The sequence below is a fragment of the Emericellopsis atlantica genome (genome assembly GCF_019669845.1).
Source record: "Emericellopsis atlantica unplaced genomic scaffold F5Z01scaffold_35, whole genome shotgun sequence".
NCBI classification, from domain to species: domain Eukaryota; kingdom Fungi; phylum Ascomycota; class Sordariomycetes; order Hypocreales; family Bionectriaceae; genus Emericellopsis; species Emericellopsis atlantica.
Genome location: NW_025764737.1, coordinates 93,689 through 118,813, shown reverse-complemented (window position 1 = coordinate 118,813; position 25,125 = coordinate 93,689). Strand labels below are relative to the sequence as shown.

General features: G+C 55.9%; 10 protein-coding genes across 10 annotated transcripts; 5 read left to right on the top strand and 5 right to left on the bottom strand.

The window, feature by feature from the left end:
• The first annotated feature begins 953 nt into the window (after positions 1–953).
• F5Z01DRAFT_359322 (uncharacterized protein) lies at positions 954–3,204 on the top strand. Its single transcript, XM_046259285.1, has 3 exons — positions 954–1,364; positions 1,432–1,657; positions 1,721–3,204. Exons 1-3 carry the CDS (start codon positions 1,281–1,283, stop codon positions 2,980–2,982), a joined length of 1,572 nt encoding a protein of 523 aa, XP_046114478.1. The 5' UTR covers positions 954–1,280; the 3' UTR covers positions 2,983–3,204.
• Positions 3,161–5,290, bottom strand: F5Z01DRAFT_665878 (uncharacterized protein). The gene is made up of 2 exons (XM_046264192.1): positions 4,908–5,290; positions 3,161–4,846 (listed from the first exon to the last, which is right to left on the bottom strand). Exon 2 carries the CDS (start codon positions 4,803–4,805, stop codon positions 3,174–3,176), a length of 1,632 nt encoding a protein of 543 aa, XP_046114477.1. The 5' UTR covers positions 4,806–4,846; positions 4,908–5,290; the 3' UTR covers positions 3,161–3,173.
• Positions 5,291–5,343: 53 nt separating this feature from the next.
• Positions 5,344–7,189, bottom strand: F5Z01DRAFT_665877 (ribosomal protein S2, flavodoxin-like domain-containing protein). The gene is made up of 3 exons (XM_046264191.1): positions 7,041–7,189; positions 6,035–6,992; positions 5,344–5,984 (listed from the first exon to the last, which is right to left on the bottom strand). Exons 1-3 carry the CDS (start codon positions 7,069–7,071, stop codon positions 5,426–5,428), a joined length of 1,548 nt encoding a protein of 515 aa, XP_046114476.1. The 5' UTR covers positions 7,072–7,189; the 3' UTR covers positions 5,344–5,425.
• Positions 7,190–7,262: 73 nt separating this feature from the next.
• F5Z01DRAFT_665872 (ribosomal protein subunit S4) lies at positions 7,263–9,825 on the bottom strand. Its single transcript, XM_046264190.1, has 3 exons — positions 9,355–9,825; positions 8,432–9,305; positions 7,263–8,383 (listed from the first exon to the last, which is right to left on the bottom strand). The coding sequence occupies exons 1-3, from the start codon at positions 9,559–9,561 to the stop codon at positions 7,410–7,412; spliced, it is 2,055 nt and encodes a 684-aa protein (XP_046114475.1). The 5' UTR covers positions 9,562–9,825; the 3' UTR covers positions 7,263–7,409.
• An 848-nt stretch (positions 9,826–10,673) lies between these two features.
• On the top strand, positions 10,674–12,952 carry F5Z01DRAFT_665870 (uncharacterized protein). Its single transcript, XM_046264189.1, has one exon. It carries the CDS (start codon positions 11,001–11,003, stop codon positions 12,501–12,503), a length of 1,503 nt encoding a protein of 500 aa, XP_046114474.1. The 5' UTR covers positions 10,674–11,000; the 3' UTR covers positions 12,504–12,952.
• A 149-nt stretch (positions 12,953–13,101) lies between these two features.
• F5Z01DRAFT_677676 (TCP-1/cpn60 chaperonin family-domain-containing protein) lies at positions 13,102–19,188 on the top strand (the record flags this gene model as incomplete). Its single annotated transcript, XM_046265382.1, has 10 exons — positions 13,102–13,273; positions 13,327–13,377; positions 13,429–15,944; positions 15,996–16,626; positions 17,160–17,311; positions 17,379–17,473; positions 17,524–17,545; positions 17,607–17,843; positions 17,892–18,891; positions 18,944–19,188. The coding sequence occupies 10 exons, from the start codon at positions 13,102–13,104 to the stop codon at positions 19,186–19,188; spliced, it is 5,121 nt and encodes a 1,706-aa protein (XP_046114473.1).
• A 220-nt stretch (positions 19,189–19,408) lies between these two features.
• F5Z01DRAFT_629184 (programmed cell death protein 2) lies at positions 19,409–20,642 on the top strand (the record flags this gene model as incomplete). The annotated part of the gene is made up of 2 exons (XM_046261646.1): positions 19,409–19,528; positions 19,584–20,642. The coding sequence occupies 2 exons, from the start codon at positions 19,409–19,411 to the stop codon at positions 20,640–20,642; spliced, it is 1,179 nt and encodes a 392-aa protein (XP_046114472.1).
• A 36-nt stretch (positions 20,643–20,678) lies between these two features.
• On the bottom strand, positions 20,679–21,945 carry F5Z01DRAFT_665859 (putative eukaryotic translation initiation factor 3 subunit EifCk). The gene is made up of 2 exons (XM_046264188.1): positions 21,552–21,945; positions 20,679–21,350 (listed from the first exon to the last, which is right to left on the bottom strand). Exons 1-2 carry the CDS (start codon positions 21,713–21,715, stop codon positions 20,813–20,815), a joined length of 702 nt encoding a protein of 233 aa, XP_046114471.1. The 5' UTR covers positions 21,716–21,945; the 3' UTR covers positions 20,679–20,812.
• On the top strand, positions 21,945–25,075 carry F5Z01DRAFT_665857 (putative DNA ligase I). Its single transcript, XM_046264187.1, has 2 exons — positions 21,945–24,842; positions 24,895–25,075. The coding sequence occupies exon 1, from the start codon at positions 22,088–22,090 to the stop codon at positions 24,677–24,679; it is 2,592 nt and encodes an 863-aa protein (XP_046114469.1). The 5' UTR covers positions 21,945–22,087; the 3' UTR covers positions 24,680–24,842; positions 24,895–25,075.
• Positions 24,765–24,975, bottom strand: F5Z01DRAFT_677672 (uncharacterized protein; the record flags this gene model as incomplete). The annotated part of the gene is made up of 2 exons (XM_046265381.1): positions 24,765–24,842; positions 24,895–24,975. 2 exons carry the CDS (start codon positions 24,973–24,975, stop codon positions 24,765–24,767), a joined length of 159 nt encoding a protein of 52 aa, XP_046114470.1.
• Positions 25,076–25,125: the final 50 nt, after the last annotated feature.

Genomic DNA, 25,125 nt, shown 5'->3' with positions numbered 1-25,125 from the left:
GCACACGAGGGGGGGGGTTCTCTCGAGGCGTTGGGAATATCCGGCACGATACTCTGGAACCTGTACGTGGCCAATGTATGTAGACATGAGGATGACGACGGCGCCGTAGTCGCAATGAAGCATATTGAACAAGCGTCGAGGAGGCTCACAAGCAAGCTCCCCAGGGCCAAGCCAGTGAGGTCGATCCCACAGCATGCTTAACGGCAAACTTAGCACCCACTCCGTACCGCCAAGCATAACGGACCAACGCCAGAGCTACCGGCAGCAGGGGTCTGCGATCCAGAGACAGTAGACCCGAGCCTAGACCCGCGACTGGCCCCCGTAATCTCTCACAAAAGCTGCGCCCTCCTGAGTCCTGACTCCTGTGAAGAGGAGACAGTTTCTTTGGATAGTAAAAGTGAGGGACACTATTGGCAACATGGAATTTCGTGCAGAAAACGACACTGACTGAGCATGCACTCCTATAAGCAGAGGCACGAAGTCTGCCCGCAAGCAGGCAGATCACTAAGTTCAAGCTGCCCCTGGCACGAGTAAGAAGGCGTCGCTCTCGACCAATCGCCATAAGCATAAATGCATTCCTTCGATCCCCTTTTCCGGCGTCGCAGGCTCGCAGCAGAAGAAACATTTTATGAACCACAGAAACGGGAAGCAAAAAATGGAATTGGAGTGCTGGACGACCCCATCATTGGAGCAACCACATTCCTCTCCTGGCTTGGCTTGGCTTGGCTTGGCTTGGCTTGGACCCCTGGTACTGCTGTCACCGAGATGTCTCACGCGCTCTTCGCGTGCCGGAAGCAGCAGAGCTTGATGATGAAGTCTCAACAGAAAGAGAAGAAGGAGAACAGAGCTCGGATTGAAAGCTGATAGATTGAGAGCTCAGATCAATCACAACCACTGACCGAGGCTCAAACAACCTACCATATAACGTTAGTCAGGTACCGCCCCAGGCCCCGTCTAGGCCCCTAGCCTTTAATAGCAGGCCCCTGCCCCCTTTCAGCGACCCGGACCCAGACAGCCCAGCGCGATCCCGAGCCACCATCCATCGTGACATCTCTAACCCTCAGCATCCTGAACCTACCACCGACGTGAACGCTTGAGCAAACGAAGAGACGATCACTCGGTGTAGGCAGCTCGTCGCCGAAGAATGTCGAATCATTGACCGCCATCGTCCTTGGCTTTCCGTCGCTATCGCGCTCACTTACGCTCGTTACCCTCGTGTACCACTTGCTTGGCCTCTGCATTTTTTCCACCGGGTGTTTCCCACGTACATACCACATATCATGCTGCCTACTTGTGGCACCAGGCGGCAGAGCCTCATCGTCCTCGCCGTGTTTGCCATTCTGCTCTGCTCTCTGTTCTACAATGTGAGTGGCAACGCCTCCCATACTCAGCACCACCATCGTTCCAGCGCTAACAGAGAGAAACCTCTAGCACAATGACCTGCGCGTACCGCGACTGCTCGTCGACTCGAGATTCGTTCCGAAACCACATCAGCGGCTTCCTCTGCTACCGGTAGCAAAGGAGGACCTTCAGAAAGTGCACGTCCTGCTTCCCGCGCCCAGTCGCGACGTGAGCACATGCAAGACCATACTCTCAGCAACGGTCATGGGGTATCCGATACCCCATATCCTCGGCCATGGCGAGGGCGAACATGACGGTGCGCACACCCATCCAGCAAGGACCCCAGCTTCACAAGGACAGGACGCTGACAACAGGACAGAGACACTCATCGGTGGTGGCCGCCACCTGTCCAAGATCGAAAAGACACTCGAGTGGCTCTCCTCGCAACCCCCCGAGCACGCCTCCGACACGGTCGTCATCGTCGATGCCTACGGCGCATTCAACCACCACCCGTCGAATCCAACCGCGCACGCCACAGGCGAGGCCTGGTTCCAGCTCCCCCTCGACGTGCTCCTCAAGCGCTACCGCGGCAACCTCGAATCGTCCAACCGCCGGCTCGCGGAACGCATGGGCGTCGCCTTTGAGAAGGAGAACGACATCCGACAGCGCGTCGTCTTTGGCGCCGACAAGATGTGCACCCCGGCCGACCCCGCCAGCGTCGCCTGCTACCCCATCCCCGAGAGTCCCCTGCCCAAGGAGATCTACGGCCCGTGGACGGAGGACATGCGCCTCAACCACACGGCGCACCTGAACCGCTACCTGAGCGCCAACTTCATCGTCGGCTCCGTCGAGGACATGACCCGCGTCTTTACCCGCGCGAGCCAAAAGATCGACCTGGCGCGCAACAGCACCAACGGCGCCTACGCCATCAGCGGCAGCGACCAGGCCGTCTTCCAGCACATGTTTGGCGAGCAAGAGTACCGACGCGAAGCCCTCCGCCGTCGCCACCACGGCGGACCCGCCGACCTCTCCGTCGTCGAGGGCGCCCTCGTCCACAACCCCCTGAACCCGAACTTCCCGCACGAGATCCCGGACACGATCAGCAGCCTCCCCGACCTCGGCATCGCGGTCGACTACTGGGCCGACCTGGCCACGCAGACCGATCTCCACGAGGACGACGGTCGCTGGCTGACGTACGCGCACGACATCCCCCCGCAGCTCATCGGACGACGACCAGGTATCTGCGTACCCCAGGTCGACGGCGCGCTGCCCCTGGACCTACTCAACAGCACGACCCGTCTTCCGCGCGCCATCGTCTCGGACGCCGCGCTCTGGAGTCCCGCGCGCGGCTGGGACGAGATGCCGCTGTACTCGAACCTCTGCCTCGACACCATCCCCGTGGTCGTGAACCACAATGGTCCGCAGGAGAACCGCCACCGCGACTGGCCCGAGATGTGGATGCAGCCGCACGCTCGTCGCATTCTCGACGGTCTCATGAAGAAGACCGAGGAGGAAGGGCGCTACGAGATTGCCGGGGGCGCGTACATTGATTGGGAGTACACCGGCTGGGAGCAGCTCTGTCCCGCTGGGTTCGAGGCGGAGCTGTATCGAGAGACGGCGTTCTTGGGGGAGCAGTCGTGAAGGGGGAGGGTCAAAAAGAAAAAATGATGGGTTCACATTGCGGTGGCGTTTATTTTCTCTCCGTGTTGGCGAGATGCTTGGAGCGGGTCATTTGGGTTCTAATATGTATGTAATGATGTATGTGTATGTATCACCGGGTATATATATCTGTGAGCAATCAAGCCTGTCGTACAGGGGGGTATCGTGTGTTATCATCTCGCATCCCAATCGTACAGCCCAGTCTCGTCCTTCTCGTTCCTCTTGGTATCTGCTGCGCCATCACCGTCCGCGTCGTGTTCTATCAGCATGTCCAGGTCTCGATCCACGGCGGCCGCGGCGGCTTCTGCGTCGGCTGCTGTGTCGTTGTCCGTGCTGGTGTCCTCGGTCGCGTCGAGCAGTGCTTGAAAGTCTGCGACATGGCTATCATCGCGATATTGATCAAAATTGACGTCAGAGCCAGGTTGGTCAATCATTTGCGGGTCGATGGGTTGGTATTGGTGTTGCTGGTGTGGAGGCAGCAAGTGATGCTGTCCATGTAAGTCGTGCCCAGCACCGACACCGTGCAAAGTATGAGAAGGCTGTATCGACGCCAAATCAGCTTCATAGCTCGCAGTCGCTGGACTGGAACCGGAGCTGTCTTGTGACAACGTAGGCAGCATCATGGCCCGCGATCCGTCTTGGAACGCCAGGACATCCATTGTGTCCCGGGTAGGTCGTGCAGGCTCGCCAGCCCTCCCCTGAGGCGGACTCCCTGTGCTGTTCGGCGCCGAAATAGACGCGGCTGCTCCTCTCTTAAGTGAGTTTGTCGTTTTCCCCAGCTCCTTGCATTCCCGGCAGCCGCGTATCACATCGCTCACCGTTTCCTTGATTCGGCTCCAGTGGTACTTCTCCGCAATTGTCGCCGTGGTCTTGTTGATGCCCCCGTGATTCTGCACGTGGACCTCCCGCGCGATGGCGTACTGCCGCAGCGGATCCGAGATGACCTCCTTGTCCTTGAGCATCAGCTTATCGCCCTCGAGCAGCTTGTAGTGCGTCGCCGCGCTGCGCAGCCGAGACTTCTCCGCGCGATCAGCCCCGGCCGGGTACTTGTTGAACTTGAGATAGTACTTGATCTTGTCAAAGCGCTCCTCCGAGACGAGATCCTCGGACTCGTCCGGGTTGAGATCACGGCCGTAGATGATGGCGTCAATCAGTCGATCCGGGTACGACTTGAGATTACCGCATTCCTTCACCCTGCCAATCCTCTTGAAGCCCAGGGCATCCCAGATGCGGCAGGAGACGACATTGGTCTCGTACACCAGGTTGAAGACGCTGTAGGTGTAGCCTAGTCGTGGTGCGTAGATGATGTATGTCTCGCCCATGAGACGGCCCACGCCGCGATTCCGCGAAGCGTCAGTGACTAAAAACCCTGCGTTGCAGATATGGCTGCTGCGGCCCGGATAGTTGGGCTTGATGTAGAAGCTCCCCAGACACTCTTTACTCCAGTCTTTGCCCTCGACGACCTCATCTGCGCTGTCCAAGCTTCCTAGAAGCATGATGGCGGCCATGTTCTGGAACCAGTACTGTGTAAAGCCTTCCACGGTGAAAGTGTCTACCATGGGATAGGTGTCGCCGCCCTCGATTTCCTTGTTGAACTGGTCACACAGGTACGCGAGCAACGTGGGAGGTACATTCTGAGCAGAGGCATAGGGCACAATGGTGGCCACCGTCTGGCGATCGCGCAACGTCACCTGACGAGGCGAAATGTCCACGGGCAGCTGAGGGTTGTTGGGGTCTGGAAAAGGGGCCTCGCCAGACCGACGGTGGATAGTCGGACTGGCTGGGTCCTCCAGCATGGCAGGCATCCTTGCGCGCGCCTGCCACTCTTGTGGGAATAGGAAGCACTCTGTGGTAACAGTCAGCACCGCATGCCACAGATACTACAGATATGGCAGGCGGGCGCGTACGACGAGAAAAGCAAGCAACTAAAGATGGATGTCGGGCAGCCACCAGGGCATGTGTCCCTTGCAGTAGATCCTGTGCTGAGACAAGGCCCCACAAGGGTCCGCGTTCAGGGTAGCAACTGCGCTCGGCCAGTCGGGAGGATCCGAGTGCCCAACTTGGTCAACGCCCAGCGTCGCCTCGTGCCTGGCCGTGATGGCGCGCTGGCTTACTCGCTGGCTGGCTGCACGCGAGATGCGCTATGGCTGTAAGATTGCGTCGTCGAGTCCCGCGCGTACTGAAATGTTCGGTCGTGAGGGTTCCTGCGTGGTGAGGGGAAGTGCGCAGGTGCGAAGTTTGAGGTACGGGCCGTACGGCTCCAATTCCCTATGCACCGAGGGCTATCGTTGTTCCGGCCCGGCGACCACGACATTGAACACGAACCGTCAATCTGAAAGCGCGCTCACTACACGGAATATACATTTCTAATCTCTCGGATACAACACCGTCCCTCGTAGTATACACGCTATATGATGGTACACGCTCACGCCTTGGGAGCGGTGGAGGCCGTCAGCAGACTCTCAATCTCCTTGGCGCTTACGCCAACAGCCGCCAGATCCCTCTCGATGCTCTCCACAGTCACACCAGACCGTCTCGAGGCGGCGCCAGAGGTGCGCAAAGCTGCCTCAATCTCCTTGGTGCCCGACGCCAGTGCCTGGATGCTCTTCTCAATATCTTCCGCACTCAGGTCAGCGACAGGCTGCTGGATAGCCTCGCCAACATCGGCTTTCGCCTGCGCTTGACCATCCACCATCTGCCCCATCATCGCCAGCATGGCGTCCTCTGTGACCTCCTTCTGCACGGGCTCCGACTTCTCCAGGAGCTTCATCTCTTCGTCGTTGAGGCCGTGGTATTGCTGTGTCATTCCCATGACCTGCTTGCGCTTCTTGAGAGCCTCTTTCTTCTGCGTCTCCATGAACTCGTACACGCGCGGGGACGTGTTCCATGTGACGTTTCCTAGTTTGGCTTGCTCCATGCGCCGTTGCTGACCACGCTCTCCGGCGCGACCAAGTACACCTCCAATGACGGCAGCCGATCGCAAACTAGAAACAGTCAGTTGGAAAACCAACTACAACAAGCTCAAAGCACATACCTGTCGTCGTTGGCCGGGATTGTGTAGGTCACCCAGGTTGGGTCGGCATCCGTGTCAACTATGCCAATCGTAGGAATCGTCTTGAGACCGCATTCGTAGAGGAGGGGCCAGTTCTCGAGCGGGTTCAGACAGACAACCAGATCCGGCATCAGGGGCTTGTCGTTGAACAGCTGGAAGCCGCCGAGCTGCTTGTCGTTCTGATCCAGCATCTGCAGCTTGTGGCCTCGGAGCATGACTTCGGCGTTGGTGATCGTGCCGGGCGCCCACTTTGTGAAGACGTGGCACCCCTTAGACAACTCGGCCGCCTTGGCCACAATCTCCATCTGCCCGCGGCGCGTGCCCACAAACAAGATCAGGCCGCCGTTGTAGGCCGTCTCCTCCACCACGCGCGCGGCTCGTCGCAGGTGCGCCGCCGTCGTCTCGAGGGAGATGATGTGCGTCTGCTCGCGCACACCAAAAATGTAGCGAGCGTTGGCCGGGTTCCATACAGACTTGTGATGGCCCATGTGCGTCTGCGACGCCATGAGAAGCTCGAGCGTGACGTCCTCGGCATGGGGCGGGTTCTGCAGAAGCTCGGTAGGGGAGTACCGTTTCTCGACATGCGTACCAATCTTCCTCGTGTCGGTCTGTTGGCGCTGAAACTTTTGCCATTGCTCCTCGGGCGTGAGCGTCTCCGTTCCGATCTGGTGCTCGCGCGTCCATGAGCGGCCTTGGTGGCGCGTTGTGGCTGCGTTCACCCCGAGACCAAAGACGCTGGTCTGGATGTACTTGGTCTGTTTTCGGCTGGCGGATCGCTCCTTCTTGGGGACCGTGCTGGCGAGCTCACGCGCATGTGCCTTCTGCTCCTCGGGCCACGACTCGACGGGGGCCTCCGTGCTGGCCGTCGGTGTCGCGGTCTTCTCGGTCGACAATTGGCGTAGGGCGGATCGTGAGATGGGGCTGGCCAGCGTCCGGCGGCCTGTAATGTCAAGGTTCTGCATCATGTAATCAATTGGAGGCCACATACCATGCCGCACAGCGGCGTTTCTCAATATCATGACGGCTGCCCGAACTGCTGTCACTTGTCGTCCTGGTGATGGTCGCAGATGCGAGTCGTCCAAAATTTGGTTCGTAGCACTGCGAGAGCAAAAGTGGGCCCTGGGTTTTTCCGCTGCCGGCCGACGCGCAGCGCGTCGAGGTCCGTCACCTCGGAAAAGATGGATGGAGTCTCGGCTGTGCGAAGAGTAAAATGGCAGATTAAAATTTGATATTCGCTTGATTACGACAGGTCTATATATGCAAAGAGTACGAAATGCTGAAACATGTACAGCTGCCTTGGTGGCTCATGAGGATGTGAACCTGCTCCAACCTATCAATCACGCAAGGCAGTTTGAGTTCATCTACTGGTAGCCCTGGTAATGGTGAAAACACCGACTATCACAACAGCGAGCGTGACAATGGCACCGGGCAGCAGCAGCTCGTTGGGAACGCCGGCAATGACCTGGTCCTGAACGGGTGCATTGCGGTTTCGCCTGGACCGACGCACGGTAGATTCCTCCTCCTCGTCATCCTCGTCGTCCTCCTCGTCGTAGTCGCGGCGGCGCATGCGGAGGCCATCAGCAGACGAAGCAGTGGGCGTGGGAACGACTGGTGTCTCGACGACAGGAGGAGGGGGTGGAGGCGCCACGACAGGGGTCGTGTCCGGATGGTGCACGTAAAGATCAACCTTCTCACGAAGGCTCTGGCGAGCCAGAAGAATCGCCTCGAGCAGATCGTTGTCCGTGGTGATGGACACCGTGTCACCCTCGTCGTCAGCGTAGCTCAGCGCAAAGCCAGTGCCGCTCATCTTGCCGTCCTCAACGACGGGAGTGCCTCCAATGCCCTCCACCTCGTTACCGAGCTTGGCGGCGACGGCCGCAACAAAAGTCTCAATGCCCTGCGACGCGATGACTTGCAAGCGGTGTACACGACCTGAGGGGGCCTTGAACTTGAAGGGGAACGGCAGTTCTGCCGGGACCACGCCAGGCGTCTCTTGCAGCATGGAGCGAGGGGGTGACTCAGCACCGACGTGAGACGCAGAGTCGCCAGGCGCAACGCTGTCGCCAATGCGCTCGCGCGTCACATCAGGAGACATCATGCGAGAACCAAGGTTGGTGTGGTGGTGGCTGTGGCTGCCGCCGTCGCCAGACATCATGGACTCTGTTTCGTTGTCCATGGACAGCCAGAACTTGTTCCAAGCCGGGCCCTCTCCATCTCCTGTCGAGATGGTGTTGATCTGCTCGAGCGTGGCGTAGGTGAGCTTGAGCACGTCCACCATGCCCACAATCTCGCCGCCCTCATTCATGACGGGGAGGTTAAGGTAATGGCCATCTACACTGGTCAGCAAATTGCCCTAATACATTCATCACTTTCGCATACCGTGCATCTTGCGAAGAGCGGCCTGGATGCTCATGTCCATGGGTGCAAAGTCGGGATGAGGTGTCATGACACGCACGACACTGCAGGTGGCGGGATCCAAGCCAGGGGCAATGACGCGAAGAACAACGTCTTTGCTGGTGAAGATACCGGTAATGGCTCCCTGGTCTTGCACCAAGACAGCCGTCGTGTGGTTCTCCTTCATCAAAGCCGCAGCTTCCTTGACCGAGGTCCTGACGCTCACAGTGGTAGGAGGGATGCCGTTAAGCACACTCTCCAGAGTCGGTCCAGACATCTTGCTGCGCAAGGTCTCGACATATTGGATGATCTGCTGGGGTTGACTAGCGCCGAGCTCGGACTGCACACCCTCCAGAGCGTCGTAGAGTTTCCTGGATGAGGAGTAGGCACGCTCGAGCTTCTCCATAGCCTCGTAGAAGCACTTGGTGATGTCGAGAATACCCGAAATATCCTGGTTCTCGTCCATGACTGGCAAGTGGCGGAATCCCTTGCGGACCATCAGGTCGAGGGCGTCGGTGGCGCTGGTATCGGTGCGGGCACAAAGAGGGTTCTTGGTCATAATGTCGGCAATAGTGACATTGGAGGCCTTGGACCCAGCTCCGACGACTCGGAAAGCCAGATCCTTGGCGGTGAAGATACCAGCGATGCGGTCATCGTCGTCGGTAACGAGCACACAATCCTCTCGCTTTGCGGCCATAAGCTGAGCAGCTTCGGAGACTGTAGTCGAAGGCTTGATCTGGAGAGCAGGGCTGGGCTTCAGGGACAAGACGGTGCCCGGGGGGGCCTTGCGGCTCTGGCGTGTGCGGCCGGCCAGCTTGCTCTTCTTGGAGAGATCGGTCTCGAGCTTACGTCGAATTGCCTTTGCTTATTAGCATTTCTGGCTTGCCAGTCAGGAAGTTCCAACCTACCTCATCTCGCTTAGTCTGCTTCTGCCGACTCGCACTCAGAGCAGAACCCGCATCGCTGGGCTTCTCCTCCAGAACAGGTCGAGGAATCGCTGATCCAGCAGGGCTTGCATGCGGGTGCTGTTGTTGCTGGAATGGAATGCCCCCTCGACGATCCCTGTTGGGAGTCCCTCGAAGGGTGTTGCCCGAGATGGTTCCGCCGGACGACATGGCGAGAGTCGACTGTCAACAATGACAATCGGTGTCGAGCAATGGGCTCAAACGGTTGGAGAAGCTGCAGTTGGGCTCCGTGGGAAGCGGAAACGATAGTTCAGCACAGCCAGTAGCGAGAGAAAAGCCTGACCAACGTCCTGAAACCCGACGCAGAGGTGAAGACAAACGGCGGCTCGAGGGATGATGAGGTCCAACGGAGTCAAGTTGAGCTGGGCAATCGGCAGATGTCGCGTCGAGGGCCCCGATTGCTGGCTATCCACCTGGGAATTTGGAGACTAATAATCACGGGGTCCACTGCTGTGGAAGGCAGCTGCTTCTATTGGCCGAGCAATGGGCTATGCTTGGTGCACGTGCCATGCAGCTTGCTGTCGACGATAAAAGGGGTTCATTCACAACTTGCAGCTGTATCCAGGCATTGTGCATTTCTGCTGTACAGAAGGTGCAATTATTCTTGCACAGCAAAGTCGTGAAGGTACCAATCCGATGGCAAGCTCGATTCAAGAGCCGTGAAAGCTTCTTAGTCGGGGGTGAGATCTCGGGCATGAAATGATGCTACTACTCACTGTGTTGCATAATGTACTTTATTTTGACTCCCTCTGTTCTCTGCTGGGCAACCAGCTTGTTGATTCTCGGGGACACAGCTTGGCTTGACTCAACCTTCATGAACAAGCCTCACTTTGATCACCAACAGCACTCTGAGTATCGATAGCTTGGTTTATAGTCAATTAATCTTCGCAACATGTCTAACAATGATCGACTCGCCCTTGTGACTACAATCACCTCAGTGATGGAGTCCATCGCAGTCTTCGAGATCCAGCAGACAGCCGCCACGTCGCGGCGCTTGCACAGCTCTTCGTCATCTCCTCGCACGAATAGAGTCGTTCGGTCATTGATCCGTGAGTCAGGATTTGCCTGGAACAAACTAGGCATCGCCAGTTTCAAGACATTTCGAATGATCAGCTCGTGACTTTGATCCAGCGCCCCACTTGATCGCGGGCCGGCGGGTGATTGTGACGTTGCTGGACAGCGGTCTTCAGCGGCCATGGAAAAAGTGCCGTCGCCATGACAACAGCGCCAAGGAAGTAAATAATGCCCCCCAGCCGACTTACACCGTTCCTTGCCGCCGCTATCTCAACATCTTGCATCCGAACCCACCGTCTAACGATCCAACGTTGAACTTGACATTCGATATCGAATACACCATCTTCAATATTTTCACAGTACTCCTCCAGCCGGACCTCTTTGACAAGCAGCCGCCCTCAAAACGCTACCCTACTCTCTGTGTTCCCCCAGAGTATTGCGACGTATTGAGCGAGCATCGAGCCCTTCCTAACCAGAAGAACTGACCATAAAGAAGACCCTTGAGCTTTTGAGAGAACTGACTACTACCAAGCTACGCAGTGTTTAGCAGGGCCTCGCCCGATACTCACTTGACAATGCAGCACGACACACAGACGATTCGTGCCCGTCGGCCGCCGCACCTCAACTTACATCAGCGGACGAATATCATGCAGATGCCTCATTTCGCGCCTTTTGATGTAACTACCTCACAGCAGACTGCCTCGTACCCCGAGCCGCTCTCAGCAACGAGCCATGGCTCCTTCATGACCGGCACACCTCGCGAGTATAGCTCGCCGACCGACCGCTCTGCCGTCGACGAGAACGAAGCCGAGACGATCCGACCGATACGCAGAAAGGAAAACAGCGTCGACCGCTCGCTCGAGACGCTCACCAACGCATTCGACAGCTATCAAGAACTAAAGGTGGAGACTGGCATCTCATCCGAAGAGGTCCACTCCTACATTGACGGTCCCTCCACGTCGACGGGACTGTGGACGTGCACGTTCCAGAACTGTGGGAAAGAGTTCTCTCGCAAAGAGAACGTCAAGTCCCATGTACAGACGCACCTCAACGACCGCCAGTTCCAGTGTGAAGAGTGCAAGAAGTGCTTCGTGCGCGCGCACGATCTCAAGCGCCATGCCCGCATCCACCTCACAGACAAGCCTTACATCTGTCCCTGCCAAAAGGCCTTTGCGAGGCAAGATGCTTTGACGAGGCACAGACAGAGAGGGATGTGCGAGGGTGCACTGGACGGCGTGGTGAGGAAGTCTGCCAAGCGTGGCAGGCCAAGGAAGAACCCCGAGATTGATGGTGACCGACGCGAGAGGAAGGCCAGGACGAGGCGGCAGAACAACATGTCGATCAGCTCCGTGTCGACAGTGTCGACCGTTTCAACATATACCGACAGTTCCGCCGCCGCCTCACCTGAGCAGATGCTCGACTTTCACTCCATGGTGAACCTCCAACACCTCTCGCACGATGTTCAGCAGATGACGATTCCGGAATTCGACAACAGCGCAACTTCGTCGGCGCCCATGCCAACCGGGCGCCCCTTTAGCCAGCAGGTTTCAACACCTGTGAGGTCAAGATCAATGGTCAAGAGGGAGTCAGTGGACTTTACGTCCTTCTCGAGTCCTCAGCCATATCTTCAGCCAGCATCAAGTACCCCAAGTCAGCAAACTCTGATGAGCGACCCGCTACCGCAGCCATGCGTCTCGCCCGCGGTGCTCATGGGTGTCACCCCTACCAGCATGGACTCGCACCCGGGAGTGTTGACGTCGCCATCTGATGTATCCTCAGGTCAGCACTCACAAGGGCCTGAAACGCCCTTCCTGTCATTAGACATGGACTTGAGTCAGCCTGAAGGCTTTGGCGACCTGCCGGAACTCACAGCAAGCAGCAGCTTCGGCTCGCTGGACGATATCAACGACCAGCTCTACAGCTTCGATGATTTCCAGGCACAGATGACTGCGGAGACCTTCTTTGGTAGCAATGGGGATGCCCACGCTAACCTGTACATTGAGCAATGGCGACTCGATCAAGCCCTCGGTGGTTTCCAAGACGGAGGAATGTCTAACGCGATGTGGAGCGACAAGTGAACCCCCCATTTTCGACCCTACGAACGACGAAACGAATCTTCTTCCTGTATTTTGGGTGACACTTGGTCGGCTTCAGCGTGGCGTTATGGAGGATGGGACAGTTGATGGGGACGCAAGAGCCCCCCGCTGTCGGAGTTGAAAAGGATATGGTTTTGGTTTTGGTCTTGATCTTCGACTCGGATACAGTCAAATGGATGGAAGCCCTGGATGCGGCACCTTTTGCGATTTTGTGTATTTTGGCCCGTGCATGATGCGATGTTTATTGACTGTGTATATCAACTTGAGTGGGATCACAAATGGGGAGGTTTGGTAATACAATGGACAATTCCGACATAACAATACTGAGAATTTACCAATCAAATTGTGTTTGCTTCCAGTGATACCAACTTGTGAGCTTTTCTAAAGCGTGGCGTCGGATAGCGACTTGTTGACGAGTCACTGGTGCGGGCATCTTCTCGCGTATAACTGGCACAGCCCACCTCGATTTTCAACTCTTTGATCTTGCTACAGATTGCACTCGCGCAACTTCCTGGAGACTCGCCTGCAGCTGTCAGATAAGGATAATATTCGAGTCTGGTGCCTTAAACCATAGTTTATCATGCTTGTGCCCACGGTCGGTGCTCGTTTCACCTTCTTCTACGCCGTGGGTAACACGCCTGCAACGAACTTGACGCGAAGTGTGCCTCACGGCCAAGATGCGTCCGTGTTGTCGCTGGGCTGCGGCGACCTGAGAAACATCTTTTATACTGCCTATGTCGACCAGGGCCTTCGTGAGTTTATGAAACTTCTAAAGTATCGTGCTTTTCAGCTGACGTGCCCTCAGCTCCTCGCAACCTGGACATCACTTGCTGCGACTATGACGAGAAGGTCATCGGTCAGTTCCACCCTCGGGTTTACGTTGATGCAATGACTGACAATTTCAAAGCCCGCAACATTCTACTGCTGACGTTCCTCATTGACGGCGAAGCTTCTGATGATGCTTTGTGGAACATTTATTACCACCTCTACCTCGACGCTGGCGATGCCGCACTCGTCCAGAAGCAGCTGAGCGAGCTCCTACCACTGCTTGCGTCACTGGGGTCTTGGAAGAAGAGTCAGTACGGAATCAAGCTTCACTTCTGCGACCAGGATACTCTTGATGATGTTCGCGCCGTATGCCAGCGCATGGTACAAGAAGCCAGCGACGTTGACCTCGACAAACGACGCTCTGCCCTGACAAGGCAGCTTGAACGCTCGCTTGGAATGAGAAGACGAGCCCTGGGACCCCATGGCACTGTTGCGACCGCCATGCGCTCAGCAGCGCCTCTTGCTATGAAATCGCGGCTGGAATTGCCAGAAGCTTTTGACCAGTATTGGAAGGATGGCACCGTCACGAGCAGGGATCGAGATGTGACCAACGTACCCAACCCCATGTTCTCCGCACTGGTGAGCGACAACTCTGTCCTTCACTACGGTACTGATCCGATTCTCGGCTTTCATCTTGCTACCGCCTTTGCGCCACTGGGAGACAAGTCTCCCTTGAAGCCTACGTCCAGGCATGGTTCCAGAGCTGCCCACGCCGCGAAAGCGCAATTCAAGGAATGGACAGCTGCCCTGAAGAACGCTCTGTTGAAGAGATTCAACGTGCGGTTCATCGTGTCAGATGTCTTTGCGTGCTGCCACAGCCTTCAACATGCTGCAACGACTGGTCAGACTTCCGCAAACCTTTACAGGCGGCTGTTCGACTCCCGGCCACTTCGCCTTGATGCTGAAATCTACAGTGCCAGCACGAGGCCGGCGAGCTTCGACGTCATTGACACATCGAATCTTTCGGATCATGTAGGGGCCCTGAATATCCTCGTGGCTACCGCGCCGTTGCTCGCAAATCGTCCATGGGCTACCATCTACACTGAGCTTCTCCTCAAGACGGAAGACACTCAACAAAAGTCCTTTGAGAAGCTGTTATGCGGGCACCCGGCCACAATGTCATTGTTACTGGGTGTTTCCCCCGTTCAGTTCTGGACAAATGCAAAGGCAGAGTCGCACGCCGACGAAGTCTTCCTCGGCATGATGAACCAGTCCGGGGTCGGCAACGATACGCAAGTACACAACCGTATCGCATGGAAGCAAGACGACCAGTTCTCAAATCAACCTCATGGCCGTGGCTGTCTTCATATCGACGCAAAGGCGCTGTCAAGAGTTCTGCTGGAGATATATCTGCAAATCTTCAGCAACGAAAGGCTACATTTCGAGACCTTGAAGTCGCAAATGCACAAGAGAGATGCTGTTTACGGCCACTTTCACCGAGGGAGCTTTGCGGCGTTGCTCCAACTGGTGCAGCAGCGTGTTTCCACTGATATTTGGCACGACGCTCTGCATGACCTAGTGGCGAACATCGCCACTGATCGCACTCTTGCCATGTCTAGCAACTTCATTCAAGAGCTTAGTGGACAAAGATACATGCTCAGCGGCACAAAGGAAACCTGGATCGTCAATGATGCTAGTCAACATGCTCGACAGGGACTCCTCAAGGATTGGACCGATATTCCACACATGATCGCTGTGACGTGCGAGGTGCCAAGGGAAGCTTTTCTCCGCTTGTTTGAGGGCTCGGATCACCGCAAGATGGCTTCGCCTCTGCTCCTTGGATCTTTGCGATCGGGTCCTGGGGCAGATACCCAATGGCATAACATGTATGGAGACATTCATGTGACTTTTGGCAAGGTGAAGCAAGCAGGACGTCTGGACCAGACTACACTCGCTGTCGAGCAAGATGCGTTGGGGTTCGACGGATCGGCACCGTTGGTTATATCGTTCTATGTACCGGCATCGTGTGTCCAACTTGAGCCACAGAGACTTCTGGTGGGACTGTTCGTCGGCATTACCATCCAGTCCACAATAGTATATGGCCCCGTCCTGGGACCAGAGCTGAACGTGTACGAAACATCTGCAAGCACAGCATCCAATGTATGGGTGTCTCGACTTGCCCCCAGTCAGGAGGCATATCCAGTTGTCTGTGGTGCTGCGCGACTATTCCCAAATACCATACATGACAGTGCTAGTGGTCTTGAGACGAAGATGGTCGCTGACCTACCTGCCTCGGAAAACTACATCACAAAGCTGACCGGGCACCTCGATATCACATCCGAAAAGGGGCTCCAACTCCTGAAGGACAAGGCGCCGATCGAGCTGCGCCAAAGCAGCCCCTTTGTCATCGACGTTGTCTTCGGGAAAACCACCCTCTCCTGTCCTGTCCGATTCCCTATTCCAGTGAGCAAGGAGGGAAGCAAAACGCGCATCGCCCGAACGTCAGGGTATGTTGAGGTCATTGCGCCTATTGCTCAGCCGACGGTGTCTCCTTGCCTGGATGACTTTGTGTACCCTGTGATGCTCACAGGCGATGGCCTCCCTGCCGCGGTCAACATTCCCCACGTCAACTTGGACAGCTTGCCAATCCTCGACGTTGGAAAATCAAAGGACATGCAATGGCTAGTTACTCACACATCACTTCAGTTCTCACAGCGTGAGAAAGCCTTGCGTGAATCGGCCAACAAGACGGACGGCATCTCCGAGGACCCACGCGTCAATCTCAAGGAGTCTCTGTTTACCATGTTCATGCTCGCCACTGGTCTTCAAGGTGATCAAACTGGATTGTTTGCCATCAACCACCCCGAAAAGGGGGGCATTCACATTCTACTCCTCGTGTCCGCGATTCGGTTGGACGGCGACGCCGCAGGTGTGGTGATCGACGCTGCCGTCTTGCCCCTTACACTGGATTTGGTCCACAAGTGCCGGCCTCTGCTGGATTCGATCCTGGAACTCAAGATGGCGTCCATGAACGTCAACGACGCCGAGCTAATACTGTGGAAAAAGGTCATTGCGGCTTCGGTCGAGCGCTGCCGTACTTGGTCCCACAAGCGGAGCTGCGAATACAAGAAAAGGGGCGCAACGGTTCCCCTGACCCTGGAAGATGGAAAGACATTCCTCTGCTCGTGTGGCAATGGTGAATTTCCCAAGGATCACATCACTATTCCGAGCTGGGAAGTCGGTCGGCGGCACGCGGTTCGCGCAGCTTTCAGTCCGACGTATGCGGTGCCATATGTCGAAAGTGCGTTTGACGTCGCACTGACAAAAGCGGACAGCAGTAAGCCTGATGGGGGACCAAGCGAGTCACAAGTTGACAAATGTCGAGTGTGTTCTAAGAGGAGAGGCGCCGATGGGGGCACCCTCAAGACATGCCAAGGGTGCCACGATGCGAAGTATTGCTCAGCTGAATGTCAGAGGAAGGACTGGAAGGTGCATAAGCGGATTTGTAAGAAGTAGGAAAAGACAAAGGGAGTTTAGGATGTTAGGTGTAGAACATGAAGCATAGCCTGTCCTTGATCGAAAGTTGTTTATATGTCCTGCGTACTACGTAGGTTTTCTGTGCGGAGTACCCAAGTAACAATCTTGCTCTACCTACCCCAACGACTCTTTTCCTTAGCCGTTGCAAACAGAATGTCATCAAGAATCCAATTGATGTCAATAAAGGTTGTGGATGACAGTCAGTCGAAATATCGTAGACCAGAGTCCAGCTTTAGGGTAAATCAGTCAGTCACCCAGGCAGCCCCCACTTCACCGCCTTCCCTAATGGCAGAAAAAGTTGGGCAGCCCACATCGCCTGTTCACCTCCTGCAGCGACGGTGGGCGAAGCCTGCGGAACCACCAACGGTCAATCCACGCCTACACTTCCAAAGCAGCGGCGCCAACGTTCACCCCCCGAAAAGAACGAACACGAAACTGCCACCATGTCCGCCACGCAGCTTCTCAACCCCAAGGCTGAGTCCCGCGTATGTCGACCTTGAAATTTGTCTTTGGATTAGCTTGGTGGGGAGCTCGAGCTAACCGTCGTCGCAGAGGAGGGGCGAAGCTTTGAAGGTCAACATCAGTGCCGGTGAAGGTCTTCAGGATGTCCTCAAGTCCAACTTGGGCCCCATGGGCACCATCAAGATGTAGGAGCACAAGCTTTTCCTTTTTCTATGCAAATACTGACAGTGTTTAGGCTTGTCGACGGTGCCGGTCAGGTACGAATTAGCCCCTCGAAATGCCCCACGATCCGACCGCCATACTCACATCCTTCAACAGATCAAGCTCACCAAGGACGGCAATGTCCTCCTCCGCGAGATGCAGATCCAGAACCCTACCGCCGTCATGATTGCGCGAGCCGCTACTGCCCAGGATGATATTTGCGGTGACGGTACCACCTCCGTCGTGCTGCTGGTGGGAGAGCTCCTGAAGCAGGCCGACCGATACATCTCTGAGGGTCTGCACCCACGCATCATCACAGACGGCTTCGAGATCGCCAAAGTGGAGGCTCTCAAGGTAAATTACACGGAGCATCGTGTCAACAATGGCGACTGACCTCCATAGTTCCTCGACGACTTCAAGCTGGACAAGGAGGTTGACCGCGAGCTTCTGCTGAATGTCGCCCGCACTTCTCTCGCCACCAAGCTCAACTCTACTCTCGCTGCCCAGCTCACGCCCGACATTGTCGACTCCGTTCTGGCCATCTACCAGGCCCCGGCGAAACCCGACCTGCACATGGTTGAGATTATGAAGATGCAGCACCGCACGGCCGCCGACACACAGCTCATTCGTGGACTCGCTCTCGACCACGGCGCCCGCCACCCCGACATGCCCAAGCGTCTCGAGAACTGCTACATTCTCACCATGAACGTCAGCCTCGAGTACGAGAAGACCGAGATCAACTCTGGTTTTTTCTACTCGAGCGCCGAGCAGCGTGAGAAGCTCGTGGAAAGTGAGCGCCGCTTCATCGACGCCAAGTTGAAGAAGATTGTCGAGCTCAAGAAGGAGCTCTGCGGCAACGACGGAAAGAAGAACTTTGTCATCATTAACCAGAAGGGCATCGACCCCCTGTCGCTGGACGTGCTGGCGAAGAACGGTATCCTGGCTCTCCGCCGCGCCAAGAGGAGGAACATGGAGCGTCTGCAGCTGATCTGTGGTGGTGTTGCCCAGAACTCTGTCGAGGATCTCACGCCAGATGTTCTCGGATGGGCTGGTCTGGTCTACGAGCAGACGCTGGGCGAGGAGAAGTACACATTCGTGGAGGAGGTCAAGGACCCCAAGTCAGTCACGCTTATGATCAAGGGCCCCAACCAGCACACCATTGCGCAGGTGACCGACGCGGTGAGGGACGGCCTGAGGAGCGTCTACAACATGATTGTCGATAAGAGTGTCGTGCCGGGCGGCGGTGCCTTCCAGGTTGCCTGCGCGGCTCACCTGAAGAGCGACGCCTTTGGCAAGAAGGTCAAGGGCAAGGCGAAGTGGGGAGTCGAGGCGTTTGCGGATGCCCTTCTCATCATTCCCAAGACCCTGGCTGCCAACGCTGGCCACGATGTGCAGGATGCTTGTGAGTGACACATTGAGCTTGAACGTGAAACATGACGCTAACTAGGATACAGTGGCCGCGCTCCAAGACGAGCACGCTGATGGCGATGTTGTCGGTCTCAACCTCGAGACTGGTGACCCGATGGACCCGGAGCTTGAAGGCATCTTCGACTCGTTCCGCGTGCTGCGTAACTCTGTCGCTTCCAGCTCGAGCATCGCTTCAAACCTGTTGCTTTGCGACGAGCTCCTGAAAGCGCGACAAATGGGTCGACAGGGCGGGCCCGGGCCTGGTATGGATGGTCCTAATGATCACATGTAAAGCATCGGAATCAAAGTAGATGTTTGGGTTAGACAAAATGGGAGTCAGCTCATGTCATGATTGTATCCGCCTGTCCGTCCCTCTTGGTGAAGCTTGTGCTGCTTGTCCTTATCGGGCACTGATATGCCCCGCATTGTTGATTTCACTTCAACCTCCAGAAAAAAAAGTTTCGACCCCACCATTGCCATCGGCTTCACTCTCATCCAGGCGCATAGCAACCATGGCCGACTACGATTCAGATTCCTCGGAAGGCGAGTTTGAAGAGACCAATGTGCTCTTGGGCTACGCCTCGAAAGAGGCTGACGATGAAGATATCATCAGCCGTCTAGGTGGCCGACCTGTACGTCTACACAACCACACGAAGACCTCTCCTTCGCCTAACTCTGGTTTGACAGGACTGGCTAGACCCTGAGAAGCCGCCTTCGGCTGCCCTGGCGCGATGCAAAGTTTGCAGTGATATGATGGTGCAGCTTCTGCAACTAAATGGCGAGCTCCCTGAAAAGTTCCCCGGTCACGAACGACGCCTACATGTCTTCGGCTGTCGCAGGTCGAACTGTAGACGACGGGATGGAACAGTGCGAGTATTGAGGGGTGTCAGAGTTTTCAAGCAAGAGGCCCCAAACCCCGCAAAAGAAGAAAAGAAAGAGCAGCCAAAGGCTGAGGAAGCGAAGCCAGTAGCACTCGGTGACGCACTCTTTGGAGCCTCCAGCTTCGGGAGAGGTGGTTCTGCCAACCCTTTTGGGGGAGGTGGTGGCACTGGCAGCGCAAACCCATTTGCCAAGCCCAGCGAACCTGAGGAGAAGGAAGAGGAGAAACCGAAACCACAAGAAGTCTCGACGGCTGGACTCACAAAGTCCTTTGCCGAGACCCTGGCACTCAACGTCCCGCCTGCGCAACCACCGCCACCACCAGAGCCCTGGCCGACGGAGGACAAGATGCCGAAGCCCTACCCGACGCTCTTCCTAGCCGACGCCGATTACGAGACGCTCGATCCTAAACCTACCAACGTTCCCGCAAATGCACGCGTGGAAGCGGCCGACGCGGAGGAGCCGTCCGCCATTGATCGCGAGGCCTTCGAATCAAGCATGGACGCTGCGTTCCAGAAGTTTGCCGACAGACTGGCTCAGAACCCCGAGCAGGTGATTCGATACGAATATGCTGGAACACCGCTACTGTACAGCAAAACAGATGCGATCGGCAAGAAGCTGGCTTCGGGCAGAGGCATCCCAGGATGCGCTAACTGCGGTGGCCGAAGGACATTCGAGGTACAGCTCACACCGCAAGCCATCGTTGAGTTGGAAGGGGACGACATGAGCCTTGATGGTATGGAGTGGGGGACAATCATCGTCGGTGTCTGCGAAAGAGACTGCAGACCACGAGACACGGAGCTTGGACAAGCAGGGTATCTGGAGGAATGGGCAGGGGTGCAATGGGAGGAGCTTGCGAAAGAGTAGACAAACCAACAATAACGACGACAACGTGAATGACCAAATGTGAAATCTGGATACCATCCCTCTAGAGTATTTGATATCGCTGCAATGACATGCCCATGAACGCCTTTTGACCCTCTGTGATCCGATACAACTTCATTCCATCATGATTATCCCTGAGCAGGACCCCAACCTTATACCGCAATGGTGTCCTCCCACGACCGTCGAATCACCCGCGCGAATTGCTCGACGTTAACATCCTCCCTGATCTCGGTCTTCTTGGCCTCGTTGTCAGGGTTGGAGGGGATCTTGACACTATCGCCCTCGACGGTCCACCCGGCAACCTCCTCGATGAACTGCTTCGTCGCATCCGCGCTGAAACCCAACCAGCTCTCGAGAAGTTCGAGGTCGACCTCACGATAAGCCTGCGACACGAGCTGTGCGATCTTGAGACGGATCATGTCTTCGAAGCCGGCAATGTCCGCGATGAGATCGGCACACAAGTCGTCGCCGTCCACGGCCGCCCAGAACTGCGCGTACTGCGCACCCTCGAGCTGAGAGTTGAGTGTCCGCAACTTGCTGAGGGCTTCGTGGAGTTCGCCCTGGTTGGCAGCGGAGGGGTTGATGAGATGGAGGGCGAGGTGGAACTGGGGAGACGGGAACTGGGTCATGGCCTTGACGAGGACGTTGGTGACGACTTCATCCTTGAGACGGTCGGGGTTGAGCTGGTACCTGTCATCGCAAGATGTTAGCGCGCGCTTGGTCCGTGGTATGAAACAAGGGTGGCTTGGTGCGCGATTCAGAGTAATTATAGCTGACTTCATGGGTTGCAAGGCTGTTCAAGGCCCCATGTCAGGTAATAGGAAACGTTGACGAAGGATCATCAGAGTATATGCGCCGTGTGTGAAGAGATCGATTGGGGGGCCAACATACAGCTTCAGCAGGGTGCGGTTGGCATTGCAATCAGTGTACTTCTGCTCGCATTGTTCTTGCACATAGGTCTCGAGGGACCCAACAGCTTCGGGGTTGTATCGCTCGAGGCCGTTGATAATGCTGGTGATATACTCGGGCCTCTCGGGCGGGTCTTCGCCGTTCATCTTGCCGGTCGTTGAGGGGGTTCGTTGGCCGGGGATAGGGAGGAGTTGGAGGGGAGGTTCGCGATGGTGGGGCGCAGGGAAGATTTCGACGGAGTGCTTGTGTGGTTGTGCGTTTGGAGGGGCTGTCGGGGTCGTAATGTTCCGCGCCGGACGTGTGAATTTAAAGGTCACGTGCCACCGCGTCGAGTATCGTCATAGAGGTTCGCGGTTCAACTAGCGTGTTGAAAGTGTAGTCGTGAAGTACAGCAAAAATCACGGCTGTTTTGTGCCGACTGGCTTAAGCTTTCCGAGACTGCAGAAGTCGACGAAGCATGCCATCTTGTTATTTGAAATTGCCATGACCAATGGTCACATGGCTTACCTGAGGCGATCATGTCAAGTCCCGCCAAGAAGAGGAAGCTGAACAACGGTTCCAAAAGCGCCAACGGGGCCTCCAAGGGCCTCGAGTTCTTTTTCAACAAGCAGAAACAGAGTATACCGACGGAGACTCTTCAACAACAGCCTCAGGCTGCGGCATCGGATCAGGAGCTCACAGATGAGCAGTTAGCACGGAAACTGCAAGACGAATGGAATCAAGAAGAGGCCTCAAATGCAGACGCGGACCAGTCCGGCGGGGTTTCAGAAGCCGACAAGCAGACAGCTACTGCTGTCTCTAGCTCAGTGGCGCCTACAGAACAGTCAAAGGTAGGACCCGGGGCAGAGAATGAATCAGCCGCAACTGCAAGTGGTCGGAAGAAGACCTTGACTCTGCAGTCAGCAGGCTTGGCAGAGGACTCTATAACCTCGACGGTACCGTTCGATGAATCACCTCTACAGTTCGACCCGTCCAAGTACGCTCGTGAACTGCAGACTGCTTGGTCTGGTGAAGGGGGTGACGCGACATACGCACTCCTTACCAGGTGCTTTGTTCTTGTCAGCGCCACAGCGAGTCGGATCAAGATTGTAGATACTTTGGTCAATTGCTTGAGACTCCTCATTGAGACAGACCCGTCCAGTCTCCTGCCAGCCGTCTGGCTGGCGACCAACTCCATCTCGCCACCTTACATCTCACTTGAGCTTGGACTTGGCGGATCAGCCATCTCGAAGGCTTTGAAACAGGTCTGCGGGCTCGACAGTCGATCGCTAAAGGTCATCTACGACAAGTACGGCGACGCGGGAGATGTTGCTTTTGAAGCGAAGAAGAAACAAAGCTTTACCTTGAGGAAGCCCAAGCCCCTCACTATCAAAGGGGTGTATCAGAGTCTGGTCAAAATAGCCAACAGCCAGGGCCATGGCAGCGGCGAGGCTAAGCAACGGCTCGTTGACCGATTGCTTCAAGATGCACGAGGTGGCGAAGAAAGTCGTTTCGTGGTACGGACGTTGTGTCAGCACCTCCGTATAGGCGCAGTCAAAACGACGATGCTCATTGCCCTTTCGAGAGCATTCCTGTTGTCACGACCACCAGGAGCGGACTTTCCAGTCAAGCTTCCCAAGGACTTGGCAAAACTCCGAAAAGAGGAGTTGGCGGAAGTATGGAGTCGCCCCGAGGAGATAGTCAAGGCCTGCTTTGCTAAGCGCCCAAACTACAACGATCTCATACCGGTGCTCCTCGAGATTGGCATTTGCGAGGAGCTATTGGTCCGATGTGGACTCACACTTCACATCCCTTTGCGTCCGATGCTGGGAAGCATTACGCGCGACCTGTCCGAGATGCTCACCAAGCTCCAGGGGCGAGATTTTGCTTGTGAATTTAAGTACGATGGACAGAGGGCACAAATACACTGCGATGACGAGGGGAAAGTCTCCATATTTTCTCGACATTTGGAGCTCATGACAGACAAGTACCCGGATCTCGTAGAGATGGTGCCCAAGATACGGGGCGACGGTGTCAGGAGCTTCATTCTGGAGGGAGAAGTTGTGGCGGTCGACCGAGAAACCGGAGAGCTCAAGCCATTTCAGACGCTCGCGAATCGAGCAAGGAAAGACGTCGCGATAGGCAGTATTGCGATTGACGTCTGCCTGTTCTCATTTGACCTCATGTATCTGAATGGACAGCCGCTGCTTGACAGGTCATTCCGCGAGCGAAGAGAGCTCCTTCGATCTCTGTTTGTCGAGATACCCCATCACTTCACGTGGGTGCAAAGCTTAGACGCCACGTCTAGCGAATCAGAGACTGTCCTCGACTTCTTCAAGCAAGCGACAGATGTCAAGTGTGAGGGTATCATGGTCAAGATTCTGGACAATCTTGTGACGGTGCCATATGCTGGCAACGGCGACGATGTCACCAATGACATACCCACCACTCCGAAAAGCAAAACAAGAGCAAAGTCGAAAGCCAAGAGCAGTGCTGATGACGGCGGGGAGAAGAAATCACGTCGAAAACCACTGCTAGCAACGTACGAACCTGATAAGCGCCTTGACTCATGGCTCAAAGTCAAGAAGGATTACAACTCGAACTTCGATACCCTCGATATGATACCGGTAGCAGGCTGGCATGGTCAAGGTCGCAAGGCCAAGTGGTGGTCGCCCATCCTCATGGCGGTACGCAACGAAGATGCCGGTTCGCTGGAGGTTGTGACGAAATGCATGTCGGGTTTCACCGATGCGTTCTACAAGGCGAACAAAGAGTTCTACGACAATGGCGAGGAAAGTGGCGAGATGAAGAACACGCACGTTCAGAAGCCAAGCTTTGTGGAGTACTCGGGACCAAGTCCAGATATATGGTTCGAGCCCCAAGAGGTCTGGGAGATGGCATTCGCGGATATCACGCTCAGTCCGACATACACGGCCGCTATTGGGCTTGTGAGCGACGAGCGAGGATTGAGTATGCGCTTCCCGCGGTTCTTGAAGAAGAGGGACGATAAGGGTATCGACGAGGCCAGCACGAATGAGTTTCTGGCCTCACTTTGGCGGAAACAGGAGGCCAAGGCAGTCGCAAACGGGGCCGCAGAGGGAACCAAAGACGATGTAGAGGATGAATCATAGATAGCAAAGCTCCGTGTTGGGTATCTTGTTGGCTTGATGTCATCGAAGGCTACCTAATTAGCCCATCTCGTGTCACGTCCCTTGCTCATTTCCCAGCATTGAGCTTTTGTGCAATAACGCTAAAGACTGCGACTGATCCCATGAAGAGGACAGCATTGTAAAACTGGACGCGGTCAACACCCAAGTCCACGTGCGCGTGTGGGTAGTCAACGTACAGCTTTGCGAGAGACCTGCCGCTCTTCATTGTCGGTGCGTGATTCGATGAAGAGACGGCGCAGATTTGGAAAGTTGGCCATGTTGACGGGACAAAGCTTCAGTGGCAGACTACTGGGATGATGGCAAGATGATCAATTCTCCTGCTCATTGTGATTTGACTATTGTGCTGTAGTCTTCTCCTCGGTTGCCTGAGGTTCAGGACTCAGGAGTAGGTAGAGACTTGAACTCAG